Raw genomic sequence first — 17,112 nt, forward strand, 5'->3', positions numbered from 1 at the left:
AGTTCACTGAAACAGAAAGGGACCTGGGTGGGGATCAGGAAATGACTTTATTGGAAGGTGGCAAGGCTCAGCCTAGCTTCCCCACCCCTAGACTGGTGCCTGTATCCCTCTATCACAAGCCTTCCCACAATCTCAGTGTTCTCCATCTGTCGTCTGGAGTACTCTGGGAAGAGTTTTGTGCCCTCCCACTTATTAGACCTGGGTGGAGACAGGTGCCTGAGATAGGAAGCCTGTCTTTAAAGTGCTCTGGTGTGCAGGGGAGCTTCCATAAGAGAACAAGGAATGCTTGGTTGGGGCAAGGACCACAGAGTCTTCTTCCTTTTGTCCCAAGATGAAGGAGTTGTGGAGCCCTGGACCATTTATTCCCAGTGTACATTCCTTGGTATGTTCTTCCCACTTCTCCCTCAGATTTGCAGGATGACTTCTAGTTTTTAACAGTCTTCATTCTCTTTTGATGCTTGGTGAGAGCCAACATTCAGATCTGGTACTCCCAGCCCTCCCCATCTTCTAGGCCTCTGTTGATTATCCCTCTCAGGTCCTTCCTTAGGGCCCCTTGTCGAAGCCTTTCCCAATTGGTGCTGCTTCGGGAAGTACTTCGAGACACTGAGGGTGTAGGAAAGGACAGATAGGCACCAAAGGGACGCGCCATCTCCAGTTTTTCTCCTGAGTCTTTTTCCAAGTCAAAGTCAAGGCCTTCTTGTTGCTGGAAGGCCCGTGCATAGCGGCGGATCCGTTGTCTGTTGAGATCTTGCCTATCTTCCACCCTAGAGAGAGTGGATGGAAGGATTACTGAAAAGAAGATCCAAGTTCAACACTCGTCATCCAGCCCCACCAGTGGTGAATGTTCTGTGCAGCCAGTATGGGGACAAGGAACACCAACCCCTCAGCAGCCAGGGCTCAGACAGCTGCAGGTTCTGCTCTGATGATGCGTAGGGGGCCAAGCTCAAAATTGAGTCTTGTCCTTAGTAGCCACACATAAGAAAATGAGCATGAAGTCTAGAAAGCATACAGACCTCTATTGAGCTTCTAGGAACAAGAGAAATCATCTAAAGTGAGTGCCTAGGGAATACCACATCACTTACCTCAAGAACCAGCGGTCCCCAAGACCATACTCTCGCCCACATATCCCAGAGCGAGGCCACAGGCAGCGAGGCAGCTTCCGCTCTAGCATCACAGTGGTGGCCACAACCTTTATTTAGATATAGAAAAGGAAGTCAGAGAGGAGGTCAGGTGCCGACTGAGAAGGGCAGGGAAGGAGCAGAGGCCAGGCAGTAGGAAGGCAATTTAATAATGGAGAAACTCAGGGACTTATGGCTTTCTAGAAATGGAAGCAAGCCCCCAAACCAAGATGGCAGTATGAACTTAATAGTCTCTTCTGTGGAAGAGAATGGATGGGACTTGAACCCCACAATTCTTTATCCTATGATTTGAAAGCCATAGTAAAACCAGGTGAGGTACAGGAGATATATAAGAGGTTCTAAGAAGAGAGACCTTGATCCTAGGTACAGGGAAGAACGTGGAAAGGATAAAGGAGTTCCACAGGTTTCAGAATATTTTGACCCTGCATCCGTCAAGTGATTTCAAAATATAAACATCCTACTTGGAAACCTAATACCCACATATTTTCAAAAGATTTCTTTCAGCAAACCCTTCTTAGCCAGCTTACGATTTGACTCCATTTCCACACATCATAGTTAAATGCTTTCCAGGGTTTTATAGTTCCATTTTTATTTTGCTTAAATTATTTTTGGTGAGATAAATTCTTTTCCAGGTATATTTTTAAACGGGTACTTGACTCATCTCTTTGTCTTTTATGTATGCCCATCATAATGATCTGACTGAAGATAGCTTCTGCTGCTAAAGAGAGTTTTTTTTTTTAATGTCATTATTTATAACACTTTCAATTTTTCTGGGTCAAATTTTGCAGGCTTCAGTGTTTTGAAGCAGGCTAGATAGTTCCATTCTTACTTGGAAGCACAACTGACCAAATATAGTTTTAGCCATTTGTTCGTTGTATTTCTAGAAAAGACCAAGGATTTAATTGTCGAGAAAACTATACAGAATCCTTCCCAACGTTTCCAGAAGTGCTCTTTGTTGCTAATTAAATCCACCTGGGCATGTTTCATTATTTCGCAACTTGTACAAAAACCTATCCAAACACACATGGAGTACAAATGGCTCCTTTTATCTGAGCATGGCCAGTTTCAGGAGCTAAATGCAGTAATCCTCCTAGCCACCAGAGGGCTCACCTGTGCTCTCCAGAGCTCATCTCGCTCATGGGCAACTCTCCAGTGAGTGTCGCCCATCATGGCAATGAGGAGGTTGAGCATGAGCAGTGTGGCAATGATGGCAAAAGCAGCGTAGGTGATGCTGTACATGAAGGGCAGATCCACATCATAGTTGGCAGGGCCATCGATGATGGTGAGGAAGAGTTCAAAGGTGCTGAATAGTGCCATGGGGTAGTCATAGAAATGGCCCAGCTCATCAGGGTCCTCTGTCTGGAAGATGATATAAAAGGCTGCTCCACCCAAGGGGTGAGAGTTACTATGGCAACTGTATCATGAAAAGCCCACAGCTTGTTGTCCATTTACATTCTATTCCCTTCATCTCATATTGTGGTCTCAACTCTAAACAATACATTTTAAATTATTTCTTTCATTTTCTGAGATGATAATAAAATTACTTTATTCCCTCCCTTCCTTTTTCTCCTTCCAAACCCTCCTATATACCCCTTCTTAACAAATTCATGGCTTCTTTTTCATTAATTGTTAATATATTTCATATATATATTTCATAAATCCATAAATATGACCAGCTCAGTCTTATAATGTTACCTGTAGGTAGGTTACCCTTTGGTTTAAGTTAACAAATTGGTATATTCTTTCCTGGGGAAGAATATTTCTTCTCTCAGCATTCCTTCGTTGCCTGTAGTTTTTGTGTGTAGGGCTATAGCTCCCTGAGCTTTCCCCTGTCCACATTAGCATGTTTATTGCAGTTGTCCTTGATAAGCTCAAAACTGATAACTTGTAAGTAATTCTGCTCCACTGTTTTCTCCTAATCTTCTGTCCCTGACACGACTGTCCTTCACTTCGAAGCAGTATCCCATCTTCAGACATTTCCTGGCCTTCTGTAACATCTGGCCTCCCTCCAAGTTCAGTGTGAAGATTTCTGTATCCTCTAAGCTCCTCGAGGCCCTTTCCTCCCACAGATTCCATCCTGGTGACTTACCTGAAGCAAATCCCAGGATTACCACAGCCATCAGCCAGCAGAATCGCATCAAGTCACCAAAAATCATCTACAAAGAGGAGGAGGAGGCAGAGAACGTTAACCTTTAGAACAATTACCCACCTGACACCAGCAAGTTAACTCTAAATGTCTGCTGGCTCCATATACCAGGATGGGGTGGTGAACTGTGCCTGCCCGCTAAGTCTGCCTGCCCTGTTTTGGTGAGGTTCTTAAACTAAGGATGTCTTAAGAGCTTGTAAGAGGACTTTAAACTTTTTCAAAGAAAGACAATGAGAAAAACATATAAAAAGAATTTCAGAGTCACAACACCTGAAATCTATACTGCCCGGCTCTCTGGAAAAGTGTTTACTTAATCTTGGTCCCAGGCTCTTTATTAGGAAGCATGGGGGAGAAACTGACCTTCTGGATCATGATGGTGAAGGGACCCAGCATTTGGAATCCTCTGGCAAAGTACATGACATTGCACCAGCCCAACACCAGAGCAAAGGACATGGGCACCACCTCTCCATCCGCGTTAGTGAGCCGCATCACCATGGTCACCAGCACCATGAAGGCATAAGTGATACTGGGTGGAAGAAAAGTGGGTGTAATGAGAAAGAAGCCAGGCTCATCCTGGGGACCTAGCATCACAGAGACAACTCAGGGATCAGGGGATGCTCTAATGAGATGAAGGATGGAAATGAGATGAAGGAGACACTCACATGATGACATGGAATGGCCCCCCAAGAATGGTCTGCCCAAAGAATCGGGTGACCCCCAACCTGAAGATGTCTGGAATCTGGAAAGAAGTCAAAGAAACACAAAGGCACTTGTAGACCAGAGTACAGACTGGGCCCCTGGGTCAGATAGCCTCCACAAGGATTCTATCGACAACTTACCTCCACCAGCAGGATGATCACAGCCCCCACGATGCTCACCAGCTCCCCCACCAACCGGAGATCATCCTTAGGGGTCACATAGGCCTCCTAGGGAGGAAAAAATATGTTGGTAAATCACCTGTCTTTGTCTGACATCTAGTATCGGAGGTCCCTGGCTCTTTTTTTTTTTTCTTCCCTAGCCCATCAGATTCAGCTAGTCTCAAACTCTGTTCCTAGAGTAAGAACGTCTGTGTGTCTCTGTATGTGCATGTAGACTCTGTGCCCTCTTAGGAGAGCTCTAGGTGAAAGGGGAAATGCTGGTGTGGAGTCAAGAAAGTGGGACAGCGCTTTGAAAAGCAAATTCCTAGTGTACTATCTGTCGCTACCAGGGTGTCACCTGAAGGAGCTTCTGCTGCAGGAGGGTGTTGTCCCTGGGATTGGTGCGGTTAGTGATCCTGGGCTTGAGTGGGCGGTAGACACAGCACATGGTAAAGCAGATGATGTATAGCACGTAGATGGCACCCAGCACACAGAAGTAGGGCCGCCCATACCTCTTCCACTTGAGGCTCACCAGTTCCTTCACAGGCGTCTGGTCCAGGATCTGGCGAGCCTGCAACAGAAGGAATAGCAAAGTATTTCCACAACCCTACCACCTCTCACCAAGACCTGTGCTGTGAAAGACTGTACCTCCCGCTTCTTGGTAGTAACAATAAGTTCCAGTAGGGATTGATCATCTCCTGAGGAGTCAATCTCGGTGAGGTCATAAAGTGTGGAGGTCAATGGACCATATGTCCACTGGATGTGTTTCCGCTTCTGCATCAGGTGTTGGAACATCTGGAAGAAAGGTGAGATAGTCAGGACTCACAGCTGAATGGAGTAGCACAGCTCAGAAGGAAAGGACCAGAGGAGAAGATGTTTTCCTCCTCTTAAAGACTGTATCCTTTGGAAGACCACAGAGCTCATGCCACACAAAATCCTAGATTTATCTTGCACCAGGAATCATTCCAGAGCCTGGAGATATGAGGGCATTGTCAGGTTTCTTCTAGAAAGAACAAATTGGCTTGGGCATTGTAGAAAATCTCAGCATGAAGTCTAGACTACATGAATTCTCAGTACTTCACTTGGAGTAAACAAGCAGGAAATAAAAGGAGGGGGCAGGGAGATGAAAAACATAGGTTGAAACAGATCCTAAGTAAAGTGGAGAATGGGGTCTAGAGTGTGTTTTCAGTTTTCCTCCCAGTAATGCAAAACGAGGGTCATTAAAGACCCCATAGGGTAGGATCTCACCACAATGTTGCCTTCCACCCCAGCCAACTTGAAAGGGGTGAGTCCCTGGTTGTTGGGCACAAGTTCCAGGGACTTCAGGTGGTCTCCCTCATCATAGGACAGTAGAAGATTGTACATCTGGCAGGCAAAGGTTTTGTTGGGCTGCAGGATGAGTATGTGTAGTACTGTGTTTCCTGGGGAGAACAGAGACTGCCATCAGGTTCCCTGATGACTCATTCTCCATCTGAGTGTTTCTCTCTCTCCTGACGTCACAAACACACATACACACATGTGAACATGCATGTACACACACACACATACACACACACACACACATGCACACACAGAGAGAGAGACAGAGACAGAGACAGAGACAGAGACAGAGACAGAGACACACACACAGAGAATCCTGCACTTTCTCCTCATCCCAGCTCTTACCTAGGGAGTCCTGAGCCCGGATGTCAGCTCCATGCTCAATAAGCAGCCTAACAATCTCCTCACTACCCACACAGGCAGCAAAAGACAAAGGATGCTCTCCTGTAGACACAAAGAAATCCATGGCAGTAGACAGTAGGATTGGATGATGAGAGAGATATCTGACCTCCAGGCCCACAACTGCCTCCTCACTCCCATATCTCAGCTTGTGGCTTGGAATCATTTGACCAATGTAAACCTCAGAAAAGACTAATACTGAAGGTTATGGGGAAAACTGGCCCCTGCCTCTAAGTTTTACAAACACTGCTCTCCCAGCCTCCCAGAAGATAAAACCAAGGCAAGGCTCTTCTTTAGCCTTTCCTCTTTACCCACTGCCCCACTCTCTTCCTCTAAGCCTGTTCTGGCTCTTACCATAGTAAATGAGGTTGTGAGGCTTGTAGTGGAAGACAGAACCTGTAGCTCTGGCAGAAACACTGGCCCCCCGGGCAAGCAGAGCACGGACCAAGTTCACATTCTGGTTTATTACTGCAATGTGCAGTGCAGTCTGACCTGACCAAGAGAGAATTATGAGTTGTATATCTGTTCCCAGGACCCTGAAGGAATCCCTTCTGTGTGTCCCCATAGTTTCCTTTGTGTTGCCATCTGGGATGAATGAGACCCTGTGGGTGTTAGAAGTTCCCAGGAGATCCTTTTGTTCCCTCTATCCAATTCTGCTCCTTCTCTGGGCCTCTGGACCAGACGTAATGAGTTGTCATCAGGACTTAGCCAAAAGACAGCTTGGCGACTAATAATAAAGATTAGGAATCTTCAGAAAATGTCTCTGCTCCCCCAAGTTATTGACTTGAAATTGCACCCTTCTTCAGGCCTCACCTTCATATAACTCGGAAGTCATGGGCTCAAAGACGAGTTCTGGGGCAGCCTCCATTAGCACCAGGGCAGCCTCCAGGTTATCGTAGAGGGCTGCTATGTGGAGAGCAGTTTCCCCCATGGCTCCTAGCATTAGAGAGGGAGAAAGAACATATAATGTCTTTGAGGCAGTCAATGGAGAACAAAAACAGACTCTAGGTCTGGGGATCTGTCTAGGATGGGGGACTAATCTACAGAGCAGTTCTAGAATTCTGCTGCGTACCTCTCTGGTGTACCTCACATCCTTCGAACTTCAGCAGCTTGCTCAGAGCCTGGATATCGTTTTCTTTGGCAGCTAGAAGAAGAGGTGACTCCCAGATCCTACCAGGAAAGAGGAAAAGAAAGGCGATAATGGGGAACATACCCAGCTGCCAGACACATTATAAAGGCTTCACTTGGAGGTGTGTGTCTCAACAACAATGGATGGTAAGGTTCCTGACCCAGGCAGGTGGGTCCATTACAGTGTAAGAGTCGCCAACTATTTTCTCCCAATTATTCAGTTCACATAAACTGACTTTGCCCATTTAGCCTTTTTAAAAGAGTGCCCTAACTAGTTTTCTATCCCATAGTACTGAAAATACTGGAAATAAGAAAATACAGAACATAATAAAGGATATATTGCTATGTAATATATATTATAATATGATATATATTATGATATATAATATATTATAACATACATAATATGTTATATTGTATAATACATTTATTATATATACAATAATTTACATTGCATTATATAATTATAATATATATATATTTCATAAGGATATATAAATAGAATATATGAATACTTATATAAATACATAATTGTATATGATATTTTATATTTTTATATTTATATATATTATTTTACATATGTACACATACACACACATATATATACATACATATATATATATACACATACACATACACACACACACACATATATATATATGTGTGTGTGTGTGTGTGTGTGTGTGTGTAGTCTGTACACATGGGACCAAGAAAGGAGGAGTTTTGTTCAAGTATACGTTCACTCCATGACCTCATCATGCCTGGAGTGGTCTTATTCTTAAATCAGAAGTGCCCTAGGATTGCCCTGCATGATAAGCATTGTTTTCTATGTACTAGAGATATAAGGAGTTCCTCCCTCATATTTGTGGAGGAAGTCGACATGCAGAAACCAGTGGGTTTTTTTCTGTTACAAGAGGCCTTGTTATTTGACTTTCAGTGCAGGACATTTGATTCCTCCATTTTGCCCTGTTCTCTAGCAGTATCTTTAGGACTCAATCTCAAAACAGCAATGGCCCTTGTGAGAAATCTTGGCTCCAGGCAGTGGTCATTCATATCCCCCACTCTCTCTTCTCACATCTTAATGTCTGCATTTTTTTTCTTTCATAAATCAGAAATCCTATGGGTGATCAGCATCTTACACAAACTAATTTGAAATTTCAAGTCTCAGATTACCCTTTGGCCCGAACATGTCCGGATCTGCAGTTTAGGAAGAGTCCCAGTGGATTCTTGTGAAAAGGAAAGCTCAGAAAGCCACTCAAGAGTTACTGAGGGTGGTCCATGCGTGTGAGATTGTTGAAGTAATAAATCCAAGGAATGCCTTGGAATCCCAGCCTCTAAAGAACACATTTTAAACCTCAGGAAGTCAAGTCATCTGTCATTATCAGACCCTGTTCAACAATGTAAGGCCTAGGGCCTTAGGTGCTACTTCATTTCTACCTGTGAAGATATAAGCAGTGGCCAACAGTGGCTGATGAGGGGCAAGTAAAGAATCTACTTTAGAGAATCCATGTCTTGAATTTCATGGGGACGAGACTGCTCTCATTTCCCCCTTCCAGTCCTTCTTGAATGCACCCAATTTGGAATTTAGATCCTCCCTCAACTCCCAGCCCCCACGATTTCCTTATTATTTTACTTTTATGTGATTTATGTGGCTCTGCCAATCACCTCTGTAGTCTGACCCCAACTAAAACACATGGCTCTGATTTTACTGAATTTGTCTTTCACCTTGGAGCAATTTGGTCTTTCCACGAGAGTAATACCAATTATTATACTTATCCATTGATAGCTGATTAATTGACAACCAAAAGGATCTGTACAAGAGCTCGCATTCTGTAGTGTTGGCAGTGGTAAGAAGCTAAGCTGCAAAGCTGGGAGTGGAAACATGATAAAGAGTAGAAAGGGATTTGTATTTCCTCCAACCATAACCCCCAGTTCCCTCATAGGCCCATGGGCAGCAACCAGGTTCAGTCAATCATTTTAGATTCTGTCTCCGTTTAGTTCTTTCTCTTTTGTTGCTACTAATGCTCATTAATTCACATCTTTATTCTCTGACTCGGGATTAACAAGACATTCAGTTGGTTTCCCTGTGCCCTACTTACCCCTAGTCCATCGTTATTTATGCTGTCAGGATAGTCTTTCTAAACAGCGATGCAGTCACAGCTTACAAAAAGCCGACAGGTCTTTCAATGCCCAAGGATAAGGAACACAGAGGCCCTTCATGGTCTTTGTGCAACTATTTTTCCATTCTGTGATCCTCCCCCTCACTCCTTACACCTGGCATTTCGGTCTCACTACAGGCCTCAGCCCCACAGAGCACACCGTTCTCGCTAGGCCTGTGCCCACAAGACTGCTTCTTCCTGAATCCACTCCCCTCACCCAGTGATTGTCCATTGTGCATTCTGCACTTCTGTGCCCAGCAAAATCACCTAGTGTGCTGTGGATGCTCACTACGATCCGAATGGATGAATCAGCGGGGGTGCCAAGGTGGCTTTACTCCCCCACCTTGTTGTCTTTGTCTACCACCCCCTAAGCCAACCTTAAATAAACATACAATCGAAATGAGAAATGGGGTTTGACTTGAAAACACTGCTGCAAGTTTTCTAATCACCACAACCATGGCTCCAGCCATGTTCCCAAAGCTCTCTTACATACATATTTTAGAGTCAGCACTAGAATGTAGGGAAAACAATGCTTCCTACAACACACACACACACACCACCACTACCACCACCACCACCACCCTCGAGTATTTTTACTTTTTCCATTAGTCTTATAATTACTGTAACATATTACACTTCATGTTATAAATAAAATACATTTCTTCCTCTACACTTAGAAATCACAAAGTTTTATTTTGTTCATGACACAGCTCAGAAGCTGGCAACTGTCTCTCATGAACCTCTCTATTCCCTATGTAATCTTTTCCCTTGTGTCTGTTTCTATTCTAGTGGTCCTGGGAAAGACCAAAGGCTGCTACATATACTGGGAAAAGTTACATGGTGCTCAATTAAGATTGAGCCTTAATTATACAACTATTTCAGTACTACTTTATGTGTGTTCTTTGAAAATATAATGCATTTATACAATGTGTTTTGACCATAACTGTTCACAACTACCTCTCTCTAACTCTATAAATATATCTTATGAAATATTTTGAAACATTCCTATAGTAACAACTTACCATTATTCATCAGAAAGTCAAATCAAAAGAAGTGCCCTGTGTGTCTTATCTGGCAACTTAGTCAAACCACGCCCCTAGTAAAGAAACCACTTATAATCCAACTCAACAATGTTTGTAAGAACTGACCTTCGCTGGTTACAAACACCAGAACTCAGTAAAATGAAGGAGGAATGGTTAGGGAGCATGTCCCAGATATTACTTGTAGTAACTACCTAGGGCCACAAGGTGATAGCAGAGAAAACCTGAATTCCCTAATGTAGTTTTGCCTCACAATTCCTGGCCTCCAAAAAGAAGTGCAAGGTTGACCAAAGGATCCTATAGAATCTCTAACAGCAACCTATCATAGAAGGTTAGAGGACAACTAAGGGACAGGGGATAAAGAAAAGAGACAATTCTGAACATGCCACACAGGACCATCTACAAAGAATTATTCTGCCCAATGTGATAACCATGCCAGGATAGAGAAACCCTAATTTACAGGTGTAATTATTCATAACCTATTAAGAAAAAAATTCTTCACATGAAGAGCAATTAAACTTCCACGGATAATACTTCCTAGTAACATACAAAATATTTTTTAATAATTAAATTCAGTAAGAAAGAAAGAAAAATGTGGACTCACGTAAACTGTAGTGACAGAGTGACAAAAAGAAATGGGAACTATTAAAAACATGACACGTATTTCAAAGTTCTTCAATATTTTGTTTTACTTGGCAATTGAGTATAAAATTGAATGATCCAGTTCTGTGATAGCTTGGGGAAAACTCAGTTAATGGGGTTCTTGACACAAAATCTAGTGTATTGTTGTTGTTAGGGACATGTTAGTGTTTTCTTGTTTAAACCCAACACTGTGCATCCAAAGAGTCATTGGTTTCCCTTCTCTATGACTTCTGCTTCCCAAACCCTCTGCTTCTGGTTTTTATGCACATATAAGTCTATGCGTGACATGCACATGAGTCATGTTCTATCATTTATTCTGGGAAACAAGGAAGGATCCACTGAGTTTTAAGAAATGTTCAAATCAGAAGAGCAGCAATTTGCAGAAACGCAATCTAATCTGTTCATGTACCAGATGGAGCCTCAGGGTGAGTACTCTGAAGTGCTTCGTCCAAGCAGGTCAGAGTCTGAGCTAAAACGAGTGCCTTGTTAGCTATTTCTCTGTCCTTCTTCTTTGTGTTAATTAGGGCTGGAAATGGGGGTCTCCGAGAATATACAGGAGTTTCTCTACAAATACCATTACAGATGACTGTAGGTCATGCCAATGGGGATAATATTATGTGGTTGCCAGGAACAGCTGTCTTCATTCTGACTGGATTCATTTCTGTTAGGAGGAGGTCATTCCTAGCCCCACTGATTTTTGTCATCCTCAGTAGTCACCTTTTTAATAATATATTTTCTCTGTCATGATCTCATTTGTTCAATGTGCCTTTCAGTTCTGGAGCAACATCACTTCATCCCATATTTGCTTTTCGTAGCCATACAACACCGGCGGAGTTCTCTCATTGTTTTTAACAAAAAGGAAACTGAGGCGGCAAGGAAGGTTAAATAGCTGCCAGAAGATCACACAGGGTTAAAAGGCACACTAGATTACCAAGAACATAGCCCTAGGCACTTACCACTAAATTATGTGGTTCTTCTAGTTTTTATGCTCTTCCTGATTTTTCTTGGGAGGTGGGGGTCAGGCCCAGAGCAATGACCACAGATGAGAAAGATCAGTCATGTGTGGTAACATGGCATACACTGGGCACTCATGGGCCACCTCCCTCCAGCTGAGATAAGATGAGGAAGTCGAAATCTAGAGAACTTGGCTCTTTCAAAAATTGGAACCAACTTGGTTCTTAACTGCCACAACTCCTTTCCTTGGGCAAGTAAACACAGATGTGCGTATGTGTTTATGAAGGCAAGAATGGAGGCCTTCAGAAGAGTGTCAGAGCTTAGCTTGCACAGAAACTTCACCTCATATATATTATTTATACAGGTATCTACATAACCCAACTCATACATCCAGCATGACTCCCTGTCCTGCCAGGGACTGAAAATGCCAGCACAGTAGGGGTGGGAAGTCAGGTTGGGCAGCCTCCGTGAAGTTCTCAGCACACCCCACACCAGCAGAAATCAGATACCAGATAGGACAGTTTCTTTCTGTACTCCCTCGACACTTGTTTAAACCTTTGCATGACCTTCACCTATGCTTACCTTTAACCTAAGTATGGTTATTCTTCCAGAATCTGTAGGACAGTGGTTCTAGACTATCCCACTCTGTACCAAACTTCATACAAACTCAAGTCCCCTGCATACAGTGATATAATATTTGCATATAGTTTATACATTCATAGTACACTTTAAGATTATGACTATACTCTGTGGCCCAAGCTCGCCTGGAACTCACTGTGTAATCCATGGTAAACTTGTGACAACACTCCTGCCTCAGGCTCTCAGGTCCTGCGGTTACAAGTTAAAGCCACAATATCCATCTTATTTAGTAACTTTTGGATTTTTGGAGACAAGTTTTTACTGTATAATCTAGGGTGGCCTTGAAGTTTTCAGTCCCCTGCTTCAGTATTCTAAATACTGAGAGTATAGGCGTGCACCACTTCCGTGACTTACACCTGTATACTTTAAATGATCTCCAGATAACCAGTAATGCCTAATGGGATATAAATGCTCTATAAATTGCTACTGTACCGTATTTTTCAGGAATGATGACAGAGAAAAAAATGCTGTACATGTTAAGTATTGATGTAACTTCTATGAGCCTATCTACATAGCACATATAAGCAACAAAATAATGTTGTTGTCTTAGTATTTTCTCTCTGAGCTTGATTTAATCTGAAGATATGTAGGGACAGCATGCACTTTGGTACACTTTGCTCATCAGAACACAGGCTCCTTGAGAAGCACTATATCAGGTTAATTTCCTACAAACCTAATGGAGTATGAGTTATACTCAATCGGTATTTAATGCATTGGATATACAGAAATGAGAAACTTCTGGCCAGAAAAGAAACAGTTTAGAAGAAATGAGAAAGAGTTGAGAATTCAGTTAATATGGAATTAAACTGGGGAGCTGCATGATTAGGACCCAAGAGAAGTGGACACAGAGAAAGACTGACTTCCCTCTGCTCCCCTTACAGAGATCTTTAAAAAGCTTTGCCTTCTGGTGAAACCATACTTCGTGAAATCCTACCTGATAGTATTCCTAGAATTTCCCTTTGGGCCTTCCCTCTTGAGCCCTAACTTGCTATTATGGGGATGACAGAACCTCTTTCCCGCCAAAGCCCACGTTTGACTTTATATCAGATAAAATAGGTGATGGTACCCATAGAGGATGAGATTCTTTCGCAGTTCATGGTGCTAATTTAAATGCTTACCCCAAGCCTGTCTAATTTCTGCCATCTCTTCTTTGTGTATATCTGATCTCTCAGGCTGAGAAACTCCTAGGAAATTTCAGTTCCTTCTGGGAAGTACCATCCAAAGAAGGCCACTATCATGGACACCAACTGTCTGGGAAGAAGAGGGTTAAGAAACTCTGGAAACAGATGTGGTGTCAGAAAAATGGAGGAGGAGAATCCACTTACTGGTGGGAATAAGCCCTCTCAGCCTAACACTGCAGAGGAGGCCCATCAGAAGATAGGAAGAAATAGATGGAGATTAGATGTGGGCAAATATCATATGCTTAGCCAGGCTGCCTGCTCAGGCCCAACTCCTTTACTCTGTTCTTCCGGCATAAGAGATATAGGAACCTCATCTGCCCCTTTCAAAGCTCATGACTTTCCTGCAGTCTGTGTCCGATGCTCCCAGCTACAGGGTCCTGAGAGTGGGAAGAGGAGAAGTGAAACCAATGAGGAATTATTCTCTAACAACAATGCCATTCTATTGTCCTAAGATGTCATCAGCCAGACATGTGCCCTACCCCCAACTCTCCCAGGCCTGGGGGGAGAGAAGTGGGTGGCTGCTATGAGAGACAGGAAAGCCACAGCTCCAAGAAGGGGCACATCCCAGCAGGGAATGTTTAATCAAAAGAATAGGAAATCCCAGGCAGCCTTGAGGCCAGGCTAACACAAGCCCTGCATTCAGAGATAGAGAAAAACCTGAAGACAAAATCTTCAGCCTTTCCTCTGGGAATGCATGTTACCTGTCACTGAATTGCCTTGGAGGGAGGCCACAAAAGCAGGACTTCCTTTTAGCATGTCACCAAACGGGTGGGGAACCCCACTGGCAATGTCAGAGAGAAGACTGCTCACAGGTTGAGCTCAAGATCCAGTGGATCACCTATTTTCCTGTTATCAAAGCCAAGTCTAAGATTCTATGAGTCAGGCACGGGTATCAAGTGAATAGAGGGAAGTTTTTAGCAGATAGAATCAAAATATGAGATTTTTCTATGACTTAAACTCCAGAGTCTCTCCAGACTTTCAGAACCCCCTATCCTGAAAGACAGCATGATGAGCATCGTTGGCACTGAGCCCAGTAGTCCATGCCAACCCATGAATAGAGAGGAAGACACTCCAGGTTGCAACTGTGCGTTCTTGGGGTCTTTAAACTCCTCAAGTAGCTGAGACAAATGCACAGGAACGATATGTTATTTTCACATTTTTGGCCATATTTTATTATTGCTTTATTCATTCAATCACTCATTCACTTCCACATGCATTCTTATATATAAAATATGTCTCTGTCATAGTCTGCTGCAGGGGTGTAGAGTAGAGATACAGAAGACATTATGCTGCTACCATCATCTTTTGGGGAGAGGGCTCACAAGGAACAGTGAGGTGCTTGCTACTGGGGGGTATTCAAAAGAAGCCTGCCAAAATGAATGGGACCTTAAAGGAAATGAACAACTGTGCCAAGGCAACCTCGCACCGGACAACCTGACCAGCTAGCCTAACAGGCCAAGACTCAAGAGAAAGTGCTCACAAGGGGCACAGACTGGCCAGACTGGGAGCCAAGAGAAGATTCAAGCAAGCTGGGAGGGGGTGGAGCGTAAGCCCTGGTGCTGCAGAGGTAGAAGACGCAGAAGCAGATGGCAAACTTACCTCTTCTGCTGCAGCAGGTTCTGCTCGTCTCGGCTCTGAGCCCAGGACTCTTGTCTGTGGAACCATCTGCAGAACTTGTTCCATAAGCACAGTATTAACCCCTTCTCCTTGGGCAGTGACCACCCCATGGGGTGGAAGCCTGATTCCTTCGGGGGCTGAGGCTGATGCCTGACCCCAGCTGGGCTCGACCCTGGGGCCACATTGGCACCCCCAAGGGCCGGCCTGCCCTCTCTCTGTAGAGGTCCCGTCTCCTGTCTTCTGTCCCTTACTTCACCTGTGGAGCTGGTGAGGCTTCCCGTGGCTGTCCTCTATGAGTCTGAAGAGGGCTCTTGCTTTGTTCCACTTGGCAGAGCTGGAAATCTGCTGGGCTTGTATATCTAGAGCTCCTGTTGGGAGTGAGAAGGAGCTGTGTGGGCACTCCCTCCTTCTCCCAAATTACCTGAGATTTAAAGAGACAGGCCCTAAAGTCCTGCCTACTGAGGTCATACGTCAGCTGCAACTCTCTCCACCCTGGAACTCTTCCTCTGTTCTTAGGTCTTCAAAGAGATTAAAGAGCTGGCCCCTGGACTTTGGGATATCCAGTGACCTTTTTCTAGAAAGGCCTGGACAGGTCAGACTCACTTGAGGAACTCTCAGCAGTGAGGAGAAGGAAAGCAAGAAAGGGCCTTTTGCAGGATGGAGGAGCTTCTGTCTGTTTTTACTCAAGTTCTGGGGATTTGCGTTCTCTTGACTCTCAGGGTTACCTGTCTCACCTGGCCCTGAACACATGTATAAATAGCAAAGATTCTGAGTTCTCACCCACTTTGAGTTGGGACTGGTTTCTGTAAAGGATCAGACAGTACATACAAATATTTTAGGCATTATAAGCCTAGTATTGTCTCTGAGGAACACTTTTGGTCTTTGGATGTGGCTTGAATCTTTTACCACCACTTAAAGATGTAATATCCGTCCCCATACTAGTGAATCAGGGTATAAAATCTAGTTGCAGAAGATTCAGCTTCTAGTGGTAGGTGGGTTACCAAATAAGACACAGGTTGATCTCAGTGAGGTGACACCAACCTGTAATTCCAGCCACGTAGAGAAACAAAATGTAAAGGTGGAGGGTGGCCTGTGCTACACAGTGAAACATTGTCTGGAAATAAAAACTGTAAGAATGCCTAGATACATTTTCTCAATAAATATAAATATTTTTGTATACTCTAAAGTATTTTAGCAGCTGGGCGGTGGTGGCACACGCCTTTAATCCCAGCACTTGGGAGGCAGAGGCAGGTGGATTTCTAAGTTTGAGGCCAGCCTGGTCTACAGAGTGAGATCCAAGACAGCCAGGGCTACACAGAGAAACCCTGTCTCGAAAAACCAAAACAAAACAAAAAATAAAATAAATAAATAAATAAATAAATAAAGTATTTTAGCTAGCAACTTTCCCATAAAGACATTGGTTCATTGCCACTGGCACTAGGTGCTATAGTTGAGTGTGTCTACACAAACACACGGTGAACCTATAAGGCAGTTATTATTCATATTTTGCCTGTAGAGAGGTAATGGAGGTTCCAAGTGCTAAAGTGAATCCTCAAGGTCACAGAAGTGACAAGTGAAGCCCAAACTCACCCAATACTCTGTTGTCTACCTTGTTTTGGCTTCCCCATGCACTCACTCTAATAGGCAACATGATTTCGGCAGAGTTAAGACTTCTACAGACATAGTCACAGGCATCCTGGGTTGCAGCAGCAGCAGACTGCAGCAGGGGCCAACCTGCAGATATATCTGGCTTATTTTTCCTTATGTGGAAGAAGCCAAAGAACCTCTGCCTTATTCAAAATTCTGCTGCCTCCCAGGGGTTCAATTAACTGGGATGGCAGCTGGCTGTTGAAGTCACAGGTGTCTGTATGTCACTCTAAGGCTTCAGCTT

The 17,112-nt window shown here is 43.8% G+C and overlaps 1 protein-coding gene across 1 annotated transcript; it reads right to left on the minus strand.

Annotated features, from left to right (window-relative positions):
* Nucleotides 1-24: 24 nt before the first annotated feature.
* Trpv6 (transient receptor potential cation channel subfamily V member 6) lies at nt 25-15,627 on the minus strand. The gene is made up of 15 exons (XM_028776409.1): nt 15,204-15,627; nt 6,934-7,031; nt 6,675-6,797; nt 6,216-6,353; nt 5,808-5,906; nt 5,391-5,563; nt 4,791-4,937; nt 4,501-4,713; nt 4,125-4,211; nt 3,948-4,024; nt 3,646-3,811; nt 3,229-3,295; nt 2,250-2,518; nt 1,083-1,189; nt 25-764 (listed from the first exon to the last, which is right to left on the minus strand). Exons 1-15 carry the CDS (start codon nt 15,329-15,331, stop codon nt 476-478), a joined length of 2,181 nt encoding a protein of 726 aa, XP_028632242.1. The 5' UTR covers nt 15,332-15,627; the 3' UTR covers nt 25-475.
* Between the last annotated feature and the right edge of the window lie 1,485 nt (nt 15,628-17,112).

The sequence above is a fragment of the Grammomys surdaster genome, unplaced genomic scaffold (assembly GCF_004785775.1).
Source record: "Grammomys surdaster isolate TR1022 unplaced genomic scaffold, NIH_TR_1.0 269, whole genome shotgun sequence".
Classification (NCBI taxonomy): Eukaryota; Metazoa; Chordata; class Mammalia; order Rodentia; family Muridae; genus Grammomys; species Grammomys surdaster.

What these genes read in the sequence shown, in the direction of transcription:
- Trpv6 (XM_028776409.1), bottom strand. Translation starts at nt 15,331, where the DNA reads ATGGGGTGGTCACTGCCCAAGGAGAAGGGGTTAATACTGTGCTTATGG. An exon ending in TTACTACCAAGAAGCGGGAG is followed by an intron (nt 4,714 to 4,790) that starts GTACAGTCTTTC and finishes CTTCTGTTGCAG; the next exon opens with GCTCGCCAGATCCTGGACCA. An exon ending in GGGGACCGCTGGTTCTTGAG is followed by an intron (nt 765 to 1,082) that starts GTAAGTGATGTG and finishes CACTCTCTCTAG; the next exon opens with GGTGGAAGATAGGCAAGATC.